Source organism: Cheilinus undulatus, linkage group 23 (genome assembly GCF_018320785.1).
Source record: "Cheilinus undulatus linkage group 23, ASM1832078v1, whole genome shotgun sequence".
In the NCBI taxonomy this organism is placed as follows: Eukaryota; Metazoa; Chordata; class Actinopteri; order Labriformes; family Labridae; genus Cheilinus; species Cheilinus undulatus.
The window spans coordinates 2,798,665-2,815,975 of NC_054887.1; the positions used below are offsets into that span (position 1 = coordinate 2,798,665).

The 17,311-nt window shown below is 40.4% G+C and overlaps 1 protein-coding gene across 2 annotated transcripts in view; it reads left to right on the top strand.

Annotated features, from left to right (window-relative positions):
* LOC121505663 (chemokine-like protein TAFA-5) overlaps window positions 1–17,311 on the top strand; it is a 272,623-nt gene that overhangs the window by 161,298 nt on the left and 94,014 nt on the right. For both annotated transcript variants that reach the window (XM_041781150.1, XM_041781151.1), the window contains exon 2: window positions 5,456–5,605. In XM_041781150.1, coding sequence (XP_041637084.1) covers window positions 5,456–5,605 — 150 coding nt within the window. The remainder of the gene's footprint in view (window positions 1–5,455; window positions 5,606–17,311) is intronic.

Below are 17,311 nucleotides of genomic sequence, written 5' to 3' on the forward strand. Positions count from 1 at the left end.
CATAACAGAGATTTTAGCCAGAAAACAGACTTTTCCTCTTCTCTGGCACAGAGTCAGGCACCTCTGCTCTGATCATAAGGTTAAGAGACAGGCTGAAAGTGTGAGTGCTTTCCTTCATTCTGATTGTAGCATTTTTTGAGAGGATTATGTTTTTCCTGAGTGGGCGTGGCTTCAGCCAAAACTGACACGCCCACACCATACTAGAGCAGATTTTACTGCCTCATTTCTCAGGATTTTGAAGCTTAATTTTATAAACATGGAGATGTTTTATTTGACCTGGGGTTCATGACACAGTGACCTGTCATACAACAAACCTAAACACAGATTTATTTTCACTTTACAGGGTTTTTGATATAAAAAAAAAAAACAGCAAGAAAAATGGTCCACTTATTAACTGCCAAGAAAAACGAATTCAGCATTGTTGTATTGCTTTATTGTTTTTAAAGTTCCTTATCTAAATTAAAGAAGAAAGGTCTCACCTGCATGGGACTTTTCCTTTTCCACTCTTGCCTGTACCTGTGAGTCAAATCCTGCCTGCATCCTGCACAGATCCTGACAACCCATGTGTTTGATATTCAGAGTAACAGACAGTGCATAATGATTAAAGCCAATTTTAATTTTTTCACTAAAACACCACCCTGGTGAAGTTTCCTCTCTGTATGAAGAAACCCTGGAAAACAACCACATCCTTCTCATGCGTAATGGTGCCACACATGGCTAAAAAAGCATGATGAAACTCCTAGTTATGTCTTTGTAAAAGCATTGTTAAAGAGCAACTTACTGACCTTGACACATCATTGATGCTAAAGTCAGAAGTCAAATTGTTTTTGATCTCTGGAAAGTTTGTGAACCATAAAAACAGCATTAGATGTTAAATAAAATAAGGCCCATTTGCATGGTAAAGGGTGCTGTTTTCCACAAATTACTGCATAATGTTTCAGCGTCTCTGCGCACTGGTGCATATTTTTAGTGATTGGCCAACTACATAGCAAGGGGAGCATTACAGCTGTGCTTTTTGACTTTAATTGTGCAACTTAATCAAAGCATCACGCAGTTTGGAACTGCAGAGACGGACACATATTCAGACATGTTTACACAGCACCGCCAACTGCACATGATAAGCACAGCAAAGACACTGTGATTTCTAGCACCAGCGTATGACAAATCTCCTGTTTTACCTTGTATAATAATTTGCATGGAGAAGGGGGTCGGGAGCAGGTGTATCACCCCATCCAGGCGTGCTAAATATGTTTCCTTATGGACATTTTTCAACAGCTGTTTTCCAGCTCTGTCATGTTCTCTATCATTTAAAAAGAAAAGTCATGAGCCAGGTGTAGTTTTTGTCTTCTGGTGGGTGTGCTTGAGAGCAAAGGCCGTCTCCATCTCCTTCTTTGCATCGTGGCAGAGTGAGCATATGGAAGGAAGTGACATAATGGGGAAAACTGAAGTAAGAGATGCAACAGTTTGGGATTTTATTGAAAATATGAGCACATTTATGAGTTGGTTATGGCTCCAGTTTCAAACCAGCACACCCAAGAAGTGTTCTGAGAGGTGACGAGGACAATCGGAGCAACGGTGTGGTGTGCAAATCGACACAGACAGACCACCAATTAAGCAAGATATGCATTTGTAGAAATCTGCATTTTTTCAGCTGTTGAAGTGTGCACGTTTGTAGAAATGTTTTAATTGTCATTTGTGTGATTTAAGTTGAGCTTTGTATCTGCAGGAATGAGAGTGATGTTATAAAAAAGATGTGGCCTATAGAAGCAGGAAAAAGACTGCTGCTTGTGTAAAGCCAGGGTTAAGGGAGCAGTCTTATTATAGAAGACAAACAAATAACACAAAACCTAAGAGTCATATAGAGTTTGTTAGCCATGGCTCAGACTTTGATGGCTCATTTTCTAATAAGTGAATATTATGTTTCCCAGAAATGGGAAGACGTTTATCAAAGACATACACATGTAGACATCCCTTTAAAATGGCCACAATGGTGCCAGTATTTCCACCACAGGTAACCAGTATGTGGATGAATCCTGATAGATCCCCATTACCCCGGGTGTGACCCCTCGCAGCTCAGTTCATTAAGCCAGCCACCCAAGTGTTCGGGACTCAAGTCCAGATTTAATCACAACTTCCATCCTCTTGCCAATCACAATTAGATCCTGATAAGCCTCTCCAGGATGGCGCCCGAGGGCCTCCACACACAGACAAAGGTTAATTTGCGAGCAGCAAGGGCCTGGCTAGGAGGCCAAAGTTCACCTTATTGAATACATGGGGTGTGTGTGTGTGTGTGTGTGTGTTAGATGGGAAGTGGGGGGCTTGGCAGCAATTACAAAGTTCATCAGTATTCATGCATTTCATTCCTTGCTAATGGGTGCATTACCTTCAAAGAGGTGTGCTGGAAGGATGTGGAGCTTAATGGGAAATAGCTTGTGGTTGGTCTTTGGGTAGCTGAATTCTAAAAGTAATTTCTTGACCTTTGTCTTAAAAGTCTTTTCACAAATGTAGCTACAACCGTGAGCTGTTCAGTAACATCTCAATGTTCCTCTGTCGGCTTTGTTTCTTTTCTTAGAAACTGTCTGGGGCTCACCTTTCTTGTACAGTGAGTAGGATTTGCTGTTTTTCCCGGCTCAATGAGTTACAGAGATAGTGTCTGCTAGCAAGGACAATGCAATGAATGACAGATATGTAGTTTTCTTTCTTGTTTATTCTAAAATGTATGAATATAAATGCAAATACCTTGTTACAACTTGCTAACTGTTTTATTTTGGCCTGCAGGCTGTCGGCCTGAGACGTGCACCAAAACCCATCCATCATGCAAATTTCCCCTCCCTTATTCTGTATGAGCATCATGCTAGATGGGTTTTTGATCTTAGTTGCTATACTCACACCCTTATAGTTGAACTAGGCCAAGCCCAGTCCACTAACAATGTTAATTTGTTCACAGTGTGAGGATGCACTGGCAGCATGTCCACATGCAAAAAATAATCTGGATGAGAGTGCAAAAGGTCAACTCTATAGGGCAGTGATACTATACCAATATTATTCCCCTAGAAAACCTTAAAAAAGGGAACCCCCCCTTTTTTTCATCCATTTAAGCCATCCTTTGTCATTAAATACCACTGTTTTTCCTACATTTTGCCACTTCTTTTTGCCACTGTTTCCCTAATTTTTTGCCAGTTTTTTTTTTCCAATTTTTCCCTCTTTCACCATTTTTTCATCACTTTTGTCCATTTAAGCTGCCTTTTGCCATTGAATACTACTAGTTTCTTATTTTTTGCCAGTTTTTGCCACTTCTTTAAGCCTTTTTTATCCCATTTTTGCCATTTTCCCCATTTCTTGCCCGTTTGAGCATCCCTTTGCCATTAAATACCACTTGTTTTCTATTTTTTTTTCCCATTTTTGCTAGTCTTAACTGCATTTTGTCAGTCACTTTTCTCACGTTTTTGCCACTTTTGGACCATTTTTACCACCTGTAACTCATTTTTTGTAACTTCTCACCCTTTTTTGCTACTTACTGACTTTTTTCCACTTTTTCTCCCCATTTTTGCTTCTTTTAGACCATTTTTGCCACATTTAACTTATTTACTTCAAGCCGTTTTTGCTACTTTTCACCGCTTTGATCGTGGCTCTTGCAAAGGTATTTTTCCACAATTGGCTCTTTGGTTGAGCCGGGTTGAGTAACACTGCTATAGGAGATAAAACTTTGGGAAAAAATCATTTCTCCTTGGGTTTTAGATAGGAATCCTGCATGCTTCACCCCTGCTATTCCAGAATTATTGCAAGGCACTGCTAGCATAAGCATCACCAGAGACCACTGTCGTGTTTATAGATCAACACATCATCACATGTTACTGAAGTTTAAGGAGAAGCCGGTAGCAGAGGCAGCATAGCTACAGATGGATGTTTCTAGACAGAATAATCCTCAGTGGAGAAATATCACAGACTTTGAATGTTTGAGGAAAACTAAATTACATTTTAGTCTAGTTTTAGTCATCTTGATGAAAACTTACTTACTTGTAGTCAGTTTTAGTCATCACAGATCTATTTTTGTTAGTCTTAGTCTAGTTTTCATCATGAACAAAAGGCTGTCGATGAACATTTTTAGTCATAGTTTTAGTCGAGTGTATGCAGCTGCAGAAGGCCTGCATGTTGATTAGTGCTAACTATATTGCTGTCAATTGAAGCACTCTTGCATTGCAAAGTCCTGTTTGCATTTGCTTTTGAAATGGTGTCATCTATATGTTGTTGATTGGCATAACCGCCATGATTACCTCACACCTAAAGCAGCACAACTGCTTGCTTTGGGCCGAGCTCTTCTAAATGGGTGTGACGTTATGGAGGGGCCTTACAGGCCTGGGTCTACCCACTTGTCCACTTGGGGGAGCGTTCCTCGCTTATGCTTCTATTGATTTATGCCAGACAAGCATGAGTACTATTTTAGAAAATCCTTTTAAAATGCATAAACTCATTTTTATTATGCAGCTATCAGGTCAAGTCAGAACCAATCACATCAGACCGTGTTACCCTGTGTTTCCCACCAGGGAAAAGTCAGAAAACCTCATCCGTCTCATCAATAGTAACTGCTCCTGCTGAGATTCATGTGTGATTTCATGACTGGATTAACGTTTCTTTATAAGACGGTAAAAACCCACAGAAACAAAAGGAAAGACCGGAGTTAGTGCTGAATGTTCCTGTTGGATCTGGTTGTCTTTAAAGCAAAAATCCAGACTGTTTCTGATCAAACTGACAGTGCTGTGTGCCACTGTTTCTCTCTGTGTCTCACTCTCTCTTTATGCAATGAATAAACGAATGATAATTCATCTTAATCACTGAGAAGAGTGAATTTTCTTGCACAGAAGTTAAAGTAAATTCTTCTGAGGATTAATTTATGGGTCTTTGGCATAGCAGAGAATGAATATTTTTGCATTGGGTAATAGGAACTGCATTACACTAACAAAACAGCTAAAGTTTAGAGCACATTTTAAAACACACTGTAAACACTTAAATGTTTTATATGAATAGACGCAGCCAAAATGTTGTGCACCCATTCAAAATTGTAATCCTGGCGCCGCGTCTGCTATAGACTGAATTTGATTATAGATGTTACTTTAAGCAGCCCAAACAACCCTGAAGGGAAGAATCTTTATGTCCACAAAGGCATCTGCAGCTAAAGAGTTATTGTGCAGATGCATGCATTGTCAATGAAAAGCTAGATTAACAAATGTCCTTCATTAGAGCCATGCTTTTCATGCATGCACAACAAACACATCTGCACCAGTGGTTCCAGTGAAACACATTCCCCCTGATTTTGATCAGTTTGTGCTGCCAGTTGCACAAAAAAGAGAGCTCCACCACTGTTCATGTGACAGAAATCTAACAGAAGTGTTTATTTTGCCCTGTTTATGATTTTATTTCTCTGACATGGCGTTCTGTGCTGCTATGTCGTTTCCAGGCCAGCTGGCAGCGGGGACATGTGAGATTGTGACGCTGGACAGGGACAGCAGCCAACCACGGCGGACCATCGCCAGGCAGACAGCCCGCTGCGCCTGTAAGAAGGGCCAGATCGCTGGAACTACAAGAGCCAGGCCTGCCTGTGTGGACGGTAAGAGGAGGGAGATGGGGATCTCCGCTTTTGCCTGCTTTTCTTCAGGGAGCCACTCCAGTGAAACCGCTCAAATACGAGCACGTTTTTTTCTTCCTGAGGCATGTCAGACATTGCCGTTGACTTCTTTTGGAAAAATCAGGGTAAAAACCTGTCATATCAAAGTGTTGAATCATGTCATCGGTCACAGAGCAGCGAGGGGTTTGGAAGTTTTTGAATAGAGGATTTAGGTGGATAACCCCTCAGTGTGGAGCAAAGTGGATCACAGGCTTTCTTTGAGGTGTAAGTAGTGTCTGTAACAAATCAATTTAGAGTCGAATCATCTTAAAAGTGGCTGCAGGGAGGTTTTCTAAATCCCCTACCAACAGATTGGCTTATACTGTACTGTATATATATCGTAGAAAAGTGGCACTATTTGTGGAATTATGGTTTTACAGCACAGTTTGAGTGCCTTTGAGTTTTTACGTCTGTATTTCCCAGTGGGTCGGAGTGGATGGACTTAAAACTGGCTTTAGAGAGGTTTCTGACTCAGCTGGAGGTTCTATGGACAATCTTGGTGTAAGGACAAAGACTTGACTTTATTTAGCACTAAAATACTCCTGGCCCCCTTCACCTGCCCTTTAATAATCTTTAGACCAGGGGTGTCAAACTGAAGGCCTGGGGGCCAAATCCGGCCCGTGGTACAGTTGTACCTGTCCCGCCAGGTCCCATCATATTTTGATTATAACTGTCCCACTGATCTGCAGATTTCCTCCAGTTTGAACATGTAAACCTAACCCTGATGATTTAAAAAGTTATGGTTTTGACTTTTTATTTCTTATTTTGACCTTTTCAATTCACATTTTTGACTTTTTGTCTTTTTTTTTTTTACATTTTTGATCCTCAATTTTAAGATTTAAAGTAGTATTTTGACCTTATAACTCACAATTTTGTTTTATTTTTTCTCTCCTTTTAACCTTTTTAGCTCCTTACTTTGACCTTTATCTCATAGTTTGGTCTTTTGTATCCTAAATGTTAAATTCTAAGTAATATTTTGACCTGTGAAACTCAAAATTATTTTTTTCCCCAGGCTTTGACATTTTTAAGAATGATTTTGAAATGTATCTTATATTTTAACCTTTAAAACTCATGATTTCAAAGTTTTATCTCATGTTTTGACCCTTAAAAATCACAATTAAAACTTTCTTTCTTATATATTTGCCTTTTAAAAACATGATTTTGACTTTGAATGCCTTTTGAGCTAGTAAGTTTGAATTTTTATCTCAGATTTTGAGCCATTAAACTTACCATTTTATACTTTTTTAAATCTCAAAATCATTTATCATCAGTTTCCCCCATAATTCATTGCTGGTGAAAATGAGGTTGACAGTCTATGGTTAAATGTGGACCCTGCTCGGCCCTCAGGTTTGACCCAGATTCAGAATTTGGCCCCTGCTGTGGTTGAGTTTGACATCCCTGCTTTAGACAAATCGAACCATGAGCCTTTGCTTCTCTTTGACACACAGGTGCATCTTAAAAAATGAGAATGTCGTGTAAAAGTTCAAACTTCAAACAGTTAAACTTCTAGATTCATCGGATTACAGCTTACAGCTCACACAAATCTCAAACTATTAGAATACGGTGGAAAAGTCCAATTTGCACAGGTTTCTGGAGCCTTCATTCTGTCACTCTGGTTCAGTTCACACAACCATAATCATGTGGAAGACTGTAGGAGGGTAAGCCACAGAAGGTCACTGCTGAAAGGGCAGGCTGCTCTCAGAGGCTGGATCAGAGCAGATTTATGGAGCAACAGGGATGAGCTCAGCCTGCAGATTCAAGAACTTAGGGGAGCTTCACAAGGACTGGACTGAGACTGGAGTCTGGGGGCCAAGAGCCTGGACTGTAAGTGTGGTGTTCCCAGGTTGGAGCCAATCCTGGACCACAGGTGACATAATCAGCTTCTCATCTGGGCAGAAAAAGAACTGGAATGCTCTATGTGGGCTACAGTATAGGTCCCATGTGGGTTTGTCCTTGGGTTCTATGGTGGCCCCACCTGGGATTGCCCATGTGAACTGCAAGTGTGGATGTGTGGATCTCATATTTTGCCTTTTAAAAGCATTATTTTGACTTTAAATGTCATGTTTTTACCTTTCAAACTTATAAGATTTTGGGTTTTCAACTTATCATGTTGACCTTTTAATCTCAAAATCATTTAGGTTGACTCTCAGTGGTTAAATATTGACCCTGTTGGGCCCTCAGCTTAGACCCAAACTCAGAATCCAGCTGAGATTGAGTTTGACACCCCTGATATAGACTTTTCATTTTTGCCTTAAATCAAGGAGAAAATGAACTTTTTCATGATATTCTAATATTTTCAGATGCACCAGGAAATCTTAAACTTTCTCAGTTTCACAAAAACAGTCAAATCTGGTTTTACCAGCAGAAGGCTTTTACTTGAATTTCTAACAGGGAAAGTCTTGTTAAGCCTTACTTTTTTATACTTTTATTATAGTTATTCAGAACATTATTGTAATGATGTTTGATCAGTAGCTCCAGAAGCTTTATATATATATTTTTTTGCCTATAAGGAAGAAACATTTTTGTAGAGTTGAAGGGATCCCATGTCTTCCTTTTCACCTCTAATAGGAGAGATGCTTGAACCGCTTCTTTAGTGACTGTTCTGCCTCTGTGACAGCTCAATGCTGTAAGAGAGTCTTCAGATGGGGTTGAATGATGGTGTCTTTGGCTTTTTCTTACATCTCTTTATGACATCTTCATTCCCATACTCTGCCTCTTAGGGTGCCTGTCACTGAGTCTCTCTCTCACATGATGCGGCCTCTAGCCCGGGGAGAAAGGGGAGGTGATGTGCACAGGTGACGGCACATAAAACAGCTCTGTTAGTCGCAGCGACTTGTACCTTTGGTTGTCTTGTTTTGCCTGTGTGTCTTCACAGCTGTATCTCTGATCGGAGGAGCTGCCTTTCCTCAGCAAACTATTTGACTGGGTTTATACCTGCTGATCACACGCACAGAAGGCTTTCCGCTGTGTGTACAGAGGCTCTTTTCTATTTGTTTGGCAGGCACGGGTGAACATGACTTTGGGGATTTGACCTTTCTCCAAATTCAATTTCTTTCTTCTTGTCTGCCAAACTGCTCCTCACTGAGATCTGTGCGTCTCAGTCCAGGAAAAAAAAACGGGTGTGGAGTCACTTTGCCGTTGTTACACATGCTTTTTTTTAAAGTAGAGAATAAGCTGCATGAATGTTGCATAAATCCACAGCATCCAGATAATATCAGGAGGTGTTGTCACAATGTGGGCTCAGTGGAGCACTCTGGCATTTTGTGTGGGCAAGATACTCTTTTCTGAAGAGCTTAGGCTTATCGGGTGACTTCTCAGAGATCTGTGCAGGTGGACGACTGTCGAGGTTCTGAAAACCTGGAAAGAATTCCCATAAAGACGTCAAGATAGAAATGTAAGAGTAAGGAGAGAGAATGAAACAGCCAGAGTGTAGTAATAGTACAAGATACAGCTGCTAAGAACAGGGCAAGTCAAGGGCAGTTTATTTGCATACTTTTCTCTCATTTGTAAGTGCTTAACATTATGCATGTACACATTTAAAATCCCACAGGTGATGCAGCATCAGGCAGTAAAGTGTATTTATTATTGTTTCTATATTCTGCTGGATTTCTGAATATTACCACCCACTCCTGCAGTGTGTGCCGTCCACTCCCGCCCGCATCCGGCACAGATTCTGACAACTGTGTTAAATATTCAGAGTAACAGACAGCATTTAATTAAAGCAGTGGTTCTCAACCTTGGGGTCGGGACTTTTTGGGGTCGCGAGACACTGAGAGGGGGTCTCCAGATGCCCCCCAAAATTAAGAACATTTTTCTAATTATCCTGTTGCTACTTTACACCAATTTTGTGAAATTTTAACCCCTTTTTATACATCTTTCCCACCATTTTTCCACCAAAATTTTCACCCATTTTTGCCCATTTGAGGCCATTTCAGCCACTTATAACTCCCTTTTACTACTATTTATTTCCATTTTTGCCACTTTGTTCAAATTTTTGCCACTTCTAACCCATTTCTGCCACTCTAAAAATCTATTTCACCACCTTTTCCACCATTTTTTTGCCATTGTCAACCCATTTTAGCCATTTTTAAACCTAATTTATTGTTATTATTTTTTTTAAACAAAAGGGATTTACATTTTTAAGAAGCCCTCCCACCCCCACTTATTATATTCTTAATTGTGCATGGCTGTTCAACCACCTTCAGGTACAGTGGGGGTCCCTGGTCCCTGGCACCTTTATTTTGGGTGCTGTGGGCTGAAAAGGTTGAGAACCTCTGAGTTAAAGGAATGTTAATATTGTGTTTGCTGAAGCACCAGTTTGACAAAGTTTTCTCCCTGAATGAAGAAAAAGTGTTAGAAAAACAGCACAACACTCACATCCATGTCATGTGTAACGGTGCCACACAAGAATGAAAGAGCCCAGAGCCTCAGACTGATTTAACTCCTGGTTATGGCTTAGTAATAGCTACTGTTGTACTCAGGACCACACTATCCAGGACCAAGACTTGCCTGAGACCAGAGTGCACCAAGACCACAACAAGACCAAGACTTTTGGGGGTCGAGACAGAGTCAAGACCATAAAAATCTATTTTGAAAAACCATGATGAGGTCAAACAGTTAAAGAGCATTGTCTCTTTAATTTTAGTTTTCTTTTTAATAAATCTGACAGATAAAAACAATCTGAAACTCTTTCAGAGCATAACGTGCACAAATCTCAAATCTTAACACATTTGTTCAAAAACTTCTTGTAAAAAAAACAACTCCTTTTTTGTATTTAAAAGTCGCTGACTGGTCTGGAATTTTTTTTAAATATGGGAAAATTAGATTTTTATCTAGGTTTGTCAGGTGCATGAGGCCTAAAGTAAGTGTTCAGAGGGATTTCTGACTAGAAACAAGAGTTTTTGCAGGTGTAGCTGTTTGTTGTTTTAGCGAGTGCTTCTCCTTATCAAGAATAGCAGATCAGTGCTGGTCTCGACCGGTCTTGATAGAAAATCCAGAGTCCAACCAGTCCGAGACCGAGACAAGACCAAGACATTCAAAATGTGATCTTGAGACTGGTCTCAAGACCGATATCGGTCTTGAATACTACAACACTAGTAATAGCACTGTCAACATAATATTTTCCAGCCTTATTCAAACACCTTTATTATCATTTATCTTCAAGTCATACAGAGGTGGAATTGTCTCCTGTTCTCTGGAAAGTTTGGGTGACACAAAACCGGCAGTGCACTTCTATCAGCTCTCATAGACAGGAGACTAACCGCCATGCTGTTACCAACACCGCCATTAGATGCTCAGTGTATGAGGTCAGTTTGCATGGAAAGGGGTGTTTTCTCCCCAGTAAGATTTAAAGCCACATACAAGAAACAGAGGGGACATGCAAAAATCCAATACTGAAGTGTTTTTTTTTTTTTTTTTTTTTTAGAAACAAACTTCATAGCCATGTTTTGGGACCTCTGAGACCAATATAAACTTGTCTTGAAGGGGTAGAATATGTGACCTTTAAATTACTCATTTTTTAAGAGTCTTTAAAATATGTTAGTTCTGCTAGAACTTGCACATTTCACATTTACAATTTTAACTTCTTATTAATTATTGCTACTTTGTTCTATCTTATTTAAGTATTTTGATTACATTTAAATCATAAAGTTAATTTCATAATAAAACATGATGATCTCTCTCTGAACCGGCAAATTCCAGCAAACGTGCCGTGATTTCTAACAGCAACATGTGGCACATCTCTTATAGTATCTTGTTTAAGGAGAAGGAGAAGTGCTTACTTTGACAGAGCCTACTCTTTATCAGGGATCGTGGAGCATGCGTATCCTAACATCCATCAAATACGTTTCCCTGTGGGCGTGTTTCAACAAAGTCCAGTTGTTCCAGCTTTGGTGAATTCTCTCTGTGAGTTTCAGTCTCTTAGAGCAGTGGTTCTCAACTGGTTGAGTCACGGGACCCACCATCAACCCCTCAAGGAGAATTGTTACCCAAATTTTGGAGATCTTTTCTGGTAAATCAGATTTATGTTATAAAAATAGCAGAGCTTTGGCCTAAGACAGTATAAGATGTGCAATAAAAACAGTGAAACAGGAGAAAACATGCATGTTTTATAGAGTCTCATAGACAATTTGGTGTAATTTTTCCCCAGGCACCCACTGAAAATGGCTTCATGACCCACTTTTGGGTCCCCAATGGTCTCTTTTTCACATTGTGAGCGCACGTGTTATACAGGGGAAGTGACATAATGGCACGTAACTGGGGATAGGGGCAAACTGAAGCAAAAGGCGCAACAATTTTGGATTTTATTGAAAATATGTGCATATTTTTTTATTTTTCTATGCACCAGTTTCGAACCAGTACACCAACCAATCCTCTGAGTGGTATCGAGAACAATTGGTGCAACAGTGTGGCGTGTAAACCGACACAGACACACAGACATGCTGCAAATTATAGCGTTAAGATGAGTGTGTAAAAATATATGACTGGAACGTAAACACTGGTCCAATGTAGATAGTGAAGATGAAGAATGGAAATGTTTTTGCAACATAAAATGGCACATCAAACAGAGCAAGGTTTCACACAGTTAGCCAAAGAAAGAACAAAGACCGTGGTGCTCCTTGTGGCATCCCTTGTGTTGCTAATCTGCATAAGGCTGGTCCTGTGGTCTTAAAATGCAACCCCATTTTTAAAAAATGCTTATATTGCTTTAAATCATGTGTTTATTCTACTGAACCAGCTTATGACATTTTTTGCTGTCTTTTTAAAGCATATTCTAAGCACTCTGCAGTCATGGTATGACATGAAACAGGTCCCCTGAATATTTCATGCTGCAGAGCAACTCCAATAGTTTCCACTGATGCACACTTGTAACGGCTGCACCGGTTGCTTCTAACATAGAGGCTGTGTGCAGCACTCTACTCTGACTGAGCAGCTGCTGTGATAAGTGCCATTTTCCTCACTGTCTGGTGCAGCAGCCATTCTCAGCTATTCTCACCAATACTATCCTTACTGCTCAGCGGTCTGTAGCTAGGGGAGGCGTCATAACAAATGCATTTGGTACCATGTGAAGTCTGCAGGCTTTACAGGGTAGTGCTTTTTGTCCACTGTTGAAATGCATTCGATTTTGATACCGGCTGTTCAGTGGATGACTCATAGTTGTGAAAGTAAGCAGCTCTGCTATCAGAAAGTCACTCTGGAAAATAATATCTTCTTAGTGTGGATGGGTCACTCAGATATGGAGCTGTTAATATGGTGATATGATGATACCCAAAACCTAGAATAGGGGAAAATAACTGTGTTTAATGCCTGATTCACACAGGATAAGCATTACCTAGGGACCTCCAGTAATTTGTAATAATCTCACAGGATATCCATGTTTTCAATCCTGTGTGAATCAAACATGTCCATAATTTTCAGACCGCCTATATTCAAGCTTGCACAGTGGTCCACAGGTAATACTAATCCCATGCGAATCAGCATCTCTGTTATTTGGGGTGGTAATTATGGCTTTTTCCAGCTTTTTTTCTGATCAAAAAAATAATAGTCTGCTTAGGAGATTTTTATCAAAGTGTTGACAGACGTGTCATAAACAGTGCTTCTCTTTCAGTTCGTCTCAGCTAGCTGTGTAAGTGCACACACTGCTGCTCTCTTATGCAGCGCTTCTGCTCTTCCTCTTAGAAGTGCCTGATCTTTTTATGTCAGTATTATCTAGCCATGCAAAACACTATTTACAGTTTGAAATGTGTCACTCAGCATTCAGTGGTTAGGCTGCAGCTGCTCTGAGAGGAGGGCTGTAGTGGATGCATAATGATCCCACATTTATAGAGAGCAAATTCAACAGCATAAAACTGTAAAAACTGCCAGGAGAGGTTCATATTTGTCATTAGATGTGTCCTTTTTTCATGCATTAAGGATGCTTGACTTTCTCTCTTCTTATTGCTGCAGATACACACAGGTGACTTAAACGACCTCATGCATAAAGAGTTAGAGGAGATATCTCACTAGTTTACTGGTCATGGGCGGCTTTCTAAAGATGTATAAAACAGTACAGAACACATGAAGGAAATGTCCCCTGCAGAATGCAATGTGCATGACATTAAATTTACTTTTGCATGAAGTATAGAAATAAAAAAGCATTGTGCATTTTCATTTTTTGCAGCCATGTAGCCCCTTCATGTTTTCCTTGTTTGTAAATTCTACTAAATTGCAGACTTCACTCATCCTGTTTAAGTGCACCACACCAAACACTAACATCAGGGGTGATTGATGGAGATCACATATTTTACCCTTTTAAGACAAGTTTATATCAGCCTCAGAGGTCCCAAAAACATGCCAGTGAAGTTTGTTGCTGAAAAAAACACTCCAGTATTGGATTTTTGTAAGTCTAAAAACCCCTCTGTTTCAAGCTGTTTCTGTGTCTATAGCTTTAAATGTTAATGAGCTGTCTGACTCCGCCCCTTTTAGGAAAGGGATGTTGCTTAATGGAGGTTTCAGCTGAGACGAGGATCAGGAGAGGAGGGCAGAACTTTCTTCCAAGCAGGGAGGGCTAACTGAACCTGGGGGTGGGGCTAACTCCCCACATGACATCATGAGGGGAAAATCTGAGAATGGCTTGTTTCAGCACACATTTTCTGAAAGGTGGAGAAGTGGAGGGGGGATTTCTTTGATTCTTTGGGGAATTGTGGGCAGGCCAGGGGCACATATTTTGTTAGAAAAGCCTGAAAAGGGTTTTCTGACCTATAAATTATTAGAGGTCCACAGGTAATAACGTGAGAACTTTTAGACCAGTGGTTCTCAACCTTTTCAGCGCGCTACCCCAAAATAAAGGTGCCAGGGACAGAGGACCCATAGCCATGCACAATTATGAAAATAATAAGTTTGTTTTAAAAAAATAGATAATTAAAAAAGGTTTAAGATAGGTTTAAAATGACTAAAATGGGTTTTCAATGGCAAAAAATGATGGAAAAGGTGGTGAAATTGATTGTTAAAGTAGCAGAAATAGGTTAGAAGTGGCAAAAATATACAAAAAGCAAAAATGGGTTAAAGTGGCAACAATGGAAATAAATAGTAATAAAACGGAGTTATAAGTGGCTGAAATGGCCTTAAATGGGCAAAAATGGGTAGAAATTTGGGGAAATGAGGAGGAAAAATTGTTATATTTTGGGCAAAAAGGGTTTAAACACATAAAAATGGGCAGATATTGGCAGAAATTGGTCAAACTAGCAAAAATAGGCATATCAGAAAGTGAAATGAGGTTAAAATGTGAAAGCCTGGGTCTAAAAAGTGGAAAAAAAGGGGTTAATAGTGGCAATAATGAGTCAACAGAAGCAAAATTAGGCTTATGTGGCAAGAATTGTCTTAGAAGTGGCAAAAACAGGCAGAAAAAAAGGTGGAAAGTGTTTGAAATGGACAAAAATTGGTGTTGAGTGGTAAAAATGTGTTAAAATTGATGAATATAGGTTTAAATGGGTGTAAAGTAGCAACAGTGTGATTTGAAAAATTTTCTTAGTTTAGTATTCCCTCTCAGTGTCTTGCAACCCCCAAGGTTGAGAACCACTGTTTTAGACCACACTCACACATTTAAGTGCTATTTTTCATGCACAGTTGTGACTTTACTGTCTGATAAGAATTACTTAGTGGTGTAAAACCTGCAAAGACACAAGAGCAGCTTTTCAAAAATTCCTTTTCACCCATGCTGACTCTCTTTGCTGCATGTAAACCATGTTTTAAAAACAAACATTGTATCTCCTGTCTCTGTTAGGCCACCGTCCCTAAAGTCCCCACTTCTCTGATAGGTTATCTTTTGCTGCTGAGGGGCAGTAGCAGCAGCACCCTGCAGCACTTCAAACTTGAAGAGTGTCTCTGTGCAGAGCAGTCAGAAAACTTCCTAGACAGGCTGAGCGGGTGGATGGCGCACTGCTGCACTTCGTGGGCTGCTGCGCCTGAAGCGCATTGACCGTAGAAAGATATCTGTGGCTAGCTGACCTCAGATAATCAGAAATGTAGAAAAATATTGGTAACCTAGAATTCAGCCGGAGGGGCTGGAATGAATTTTGTTTATTTTGAACTGTGTTCACATTTATGATGAACATCCACTGCTGTTATATATTAAAGCTTATAAAGAGCTGAAATAGCTTCATGCATGTTTGTTTGTGCCCGTCAAATTGTGAGCAGCCAGCAAAAAGAAACATCCCAAACATGCCTTTACTTCTGCAACAGTTTCCTGTAACTTCCATTCAAATCTGAGATTCTGCTTTCAGCCTTTTTTGATTATTAAGACTTAGGCTTTTCTCACTTTGGGGGCACAACAAGAGCATGCAAGAGAGAGGGAGGAGAGAGATAGATGACATAAAAGACCTCAAACACCACAAATGGGATTTCAATCAGTTTTAATCTACTCGAGTCCTTGAGGTCTGCTCTCCGTTGTAATGTGCCTGCGCCTTGGCTGACACGATCTGTGTCCTTCATGCTTCAGACTCTGCGTCCCATCCATGCAGGATAATCCATAGCTCCATCAGCAGTCTCACATGGCTTCCAGGACAGTGTGTGGTAATGAAAACAGAGAGGGAGTGCTGTAGTGTGGCTGATCCTGAACAGTCAACTCTTTGTTGTTGTGAATTTCCCATCCTCCAGTTGTGTGTTTATTGCTTCGAGGAAGTGAGAATGGGAGATAAGCTGCTGACATGATAAGCTCTTCATAGCTCTGCTAGTCCATATGAAAGCCCTTCTAGAATCACGTCTCTGCAAATGCAAACTGACCTCCGCTCTCTTCATCTCCTCTTTCTTCTTCTTCTTATTGCTTTTCCCCATCACTCTCTCTCTTTCTTTACTGTATGTCCTCCTAGGCTCTGCCTATTTTAAGGCCTATATTGCTGTCTGCTGTTGCATAAGTACACCCTCTCCCATCTGCAATTTCATGCTCTTGAGCCTTTTTACCTCTGTGCTTGATGACTTTTAAAAGAGCAGGTATTGATTCTTATTAGCAGGGCGAGGGACCGAGAGAGAGACTATTAGAGAGAAACCAAGAGCTACGTACTCGACACTGCAGGTAGAAGTGTCAGAGCTGCAGAAAGGATGGCTCCAGAGACTCAGAGGAGCTTGTTGAGGGTCACTGGCTGTGGCGATGATAGCTCAGCGGGGGAGGCCCTGCCTGGGGTGAATGTGTTTGTGTTTGGTCCCCTTTTGCTGGGTCTCTGACATTGATGAAAGCCTCAAAGGTGACCAGATTTGAGCGGCTTAGCTCTGCGGATAACAAAGAGAAAAACACTGAACTACTTTTTTGCTTTCCTGCACCGTCTGTGCACTAAAAAGCAAACGAATGACACACTAACACACGTCCGAGAAAACAGGCTGGATTACATCTATTTTACTACGGTAAAGATTTAGCATGCTAAATAATGTTGATTAGAAGAATTCTATTCCTGTCACAGGGAACTGATGGTGGAGAGACTTCAGGGCTGGCTCTGCAAGCAATTAACAAATTGACACTAATCGTTGCTGCACGACAGCAGTCCCATCATACCGCCTGAACCTTAGGAGACCACCTCCCAAGGGCCTGTGGCTTATGCAGAAGTAGAAGGTTTATTGATTAACCCTAAAGAGATCCGGGGCATTTTGCACCATTCAGTGTTTTTATATTCAAGCCATTTT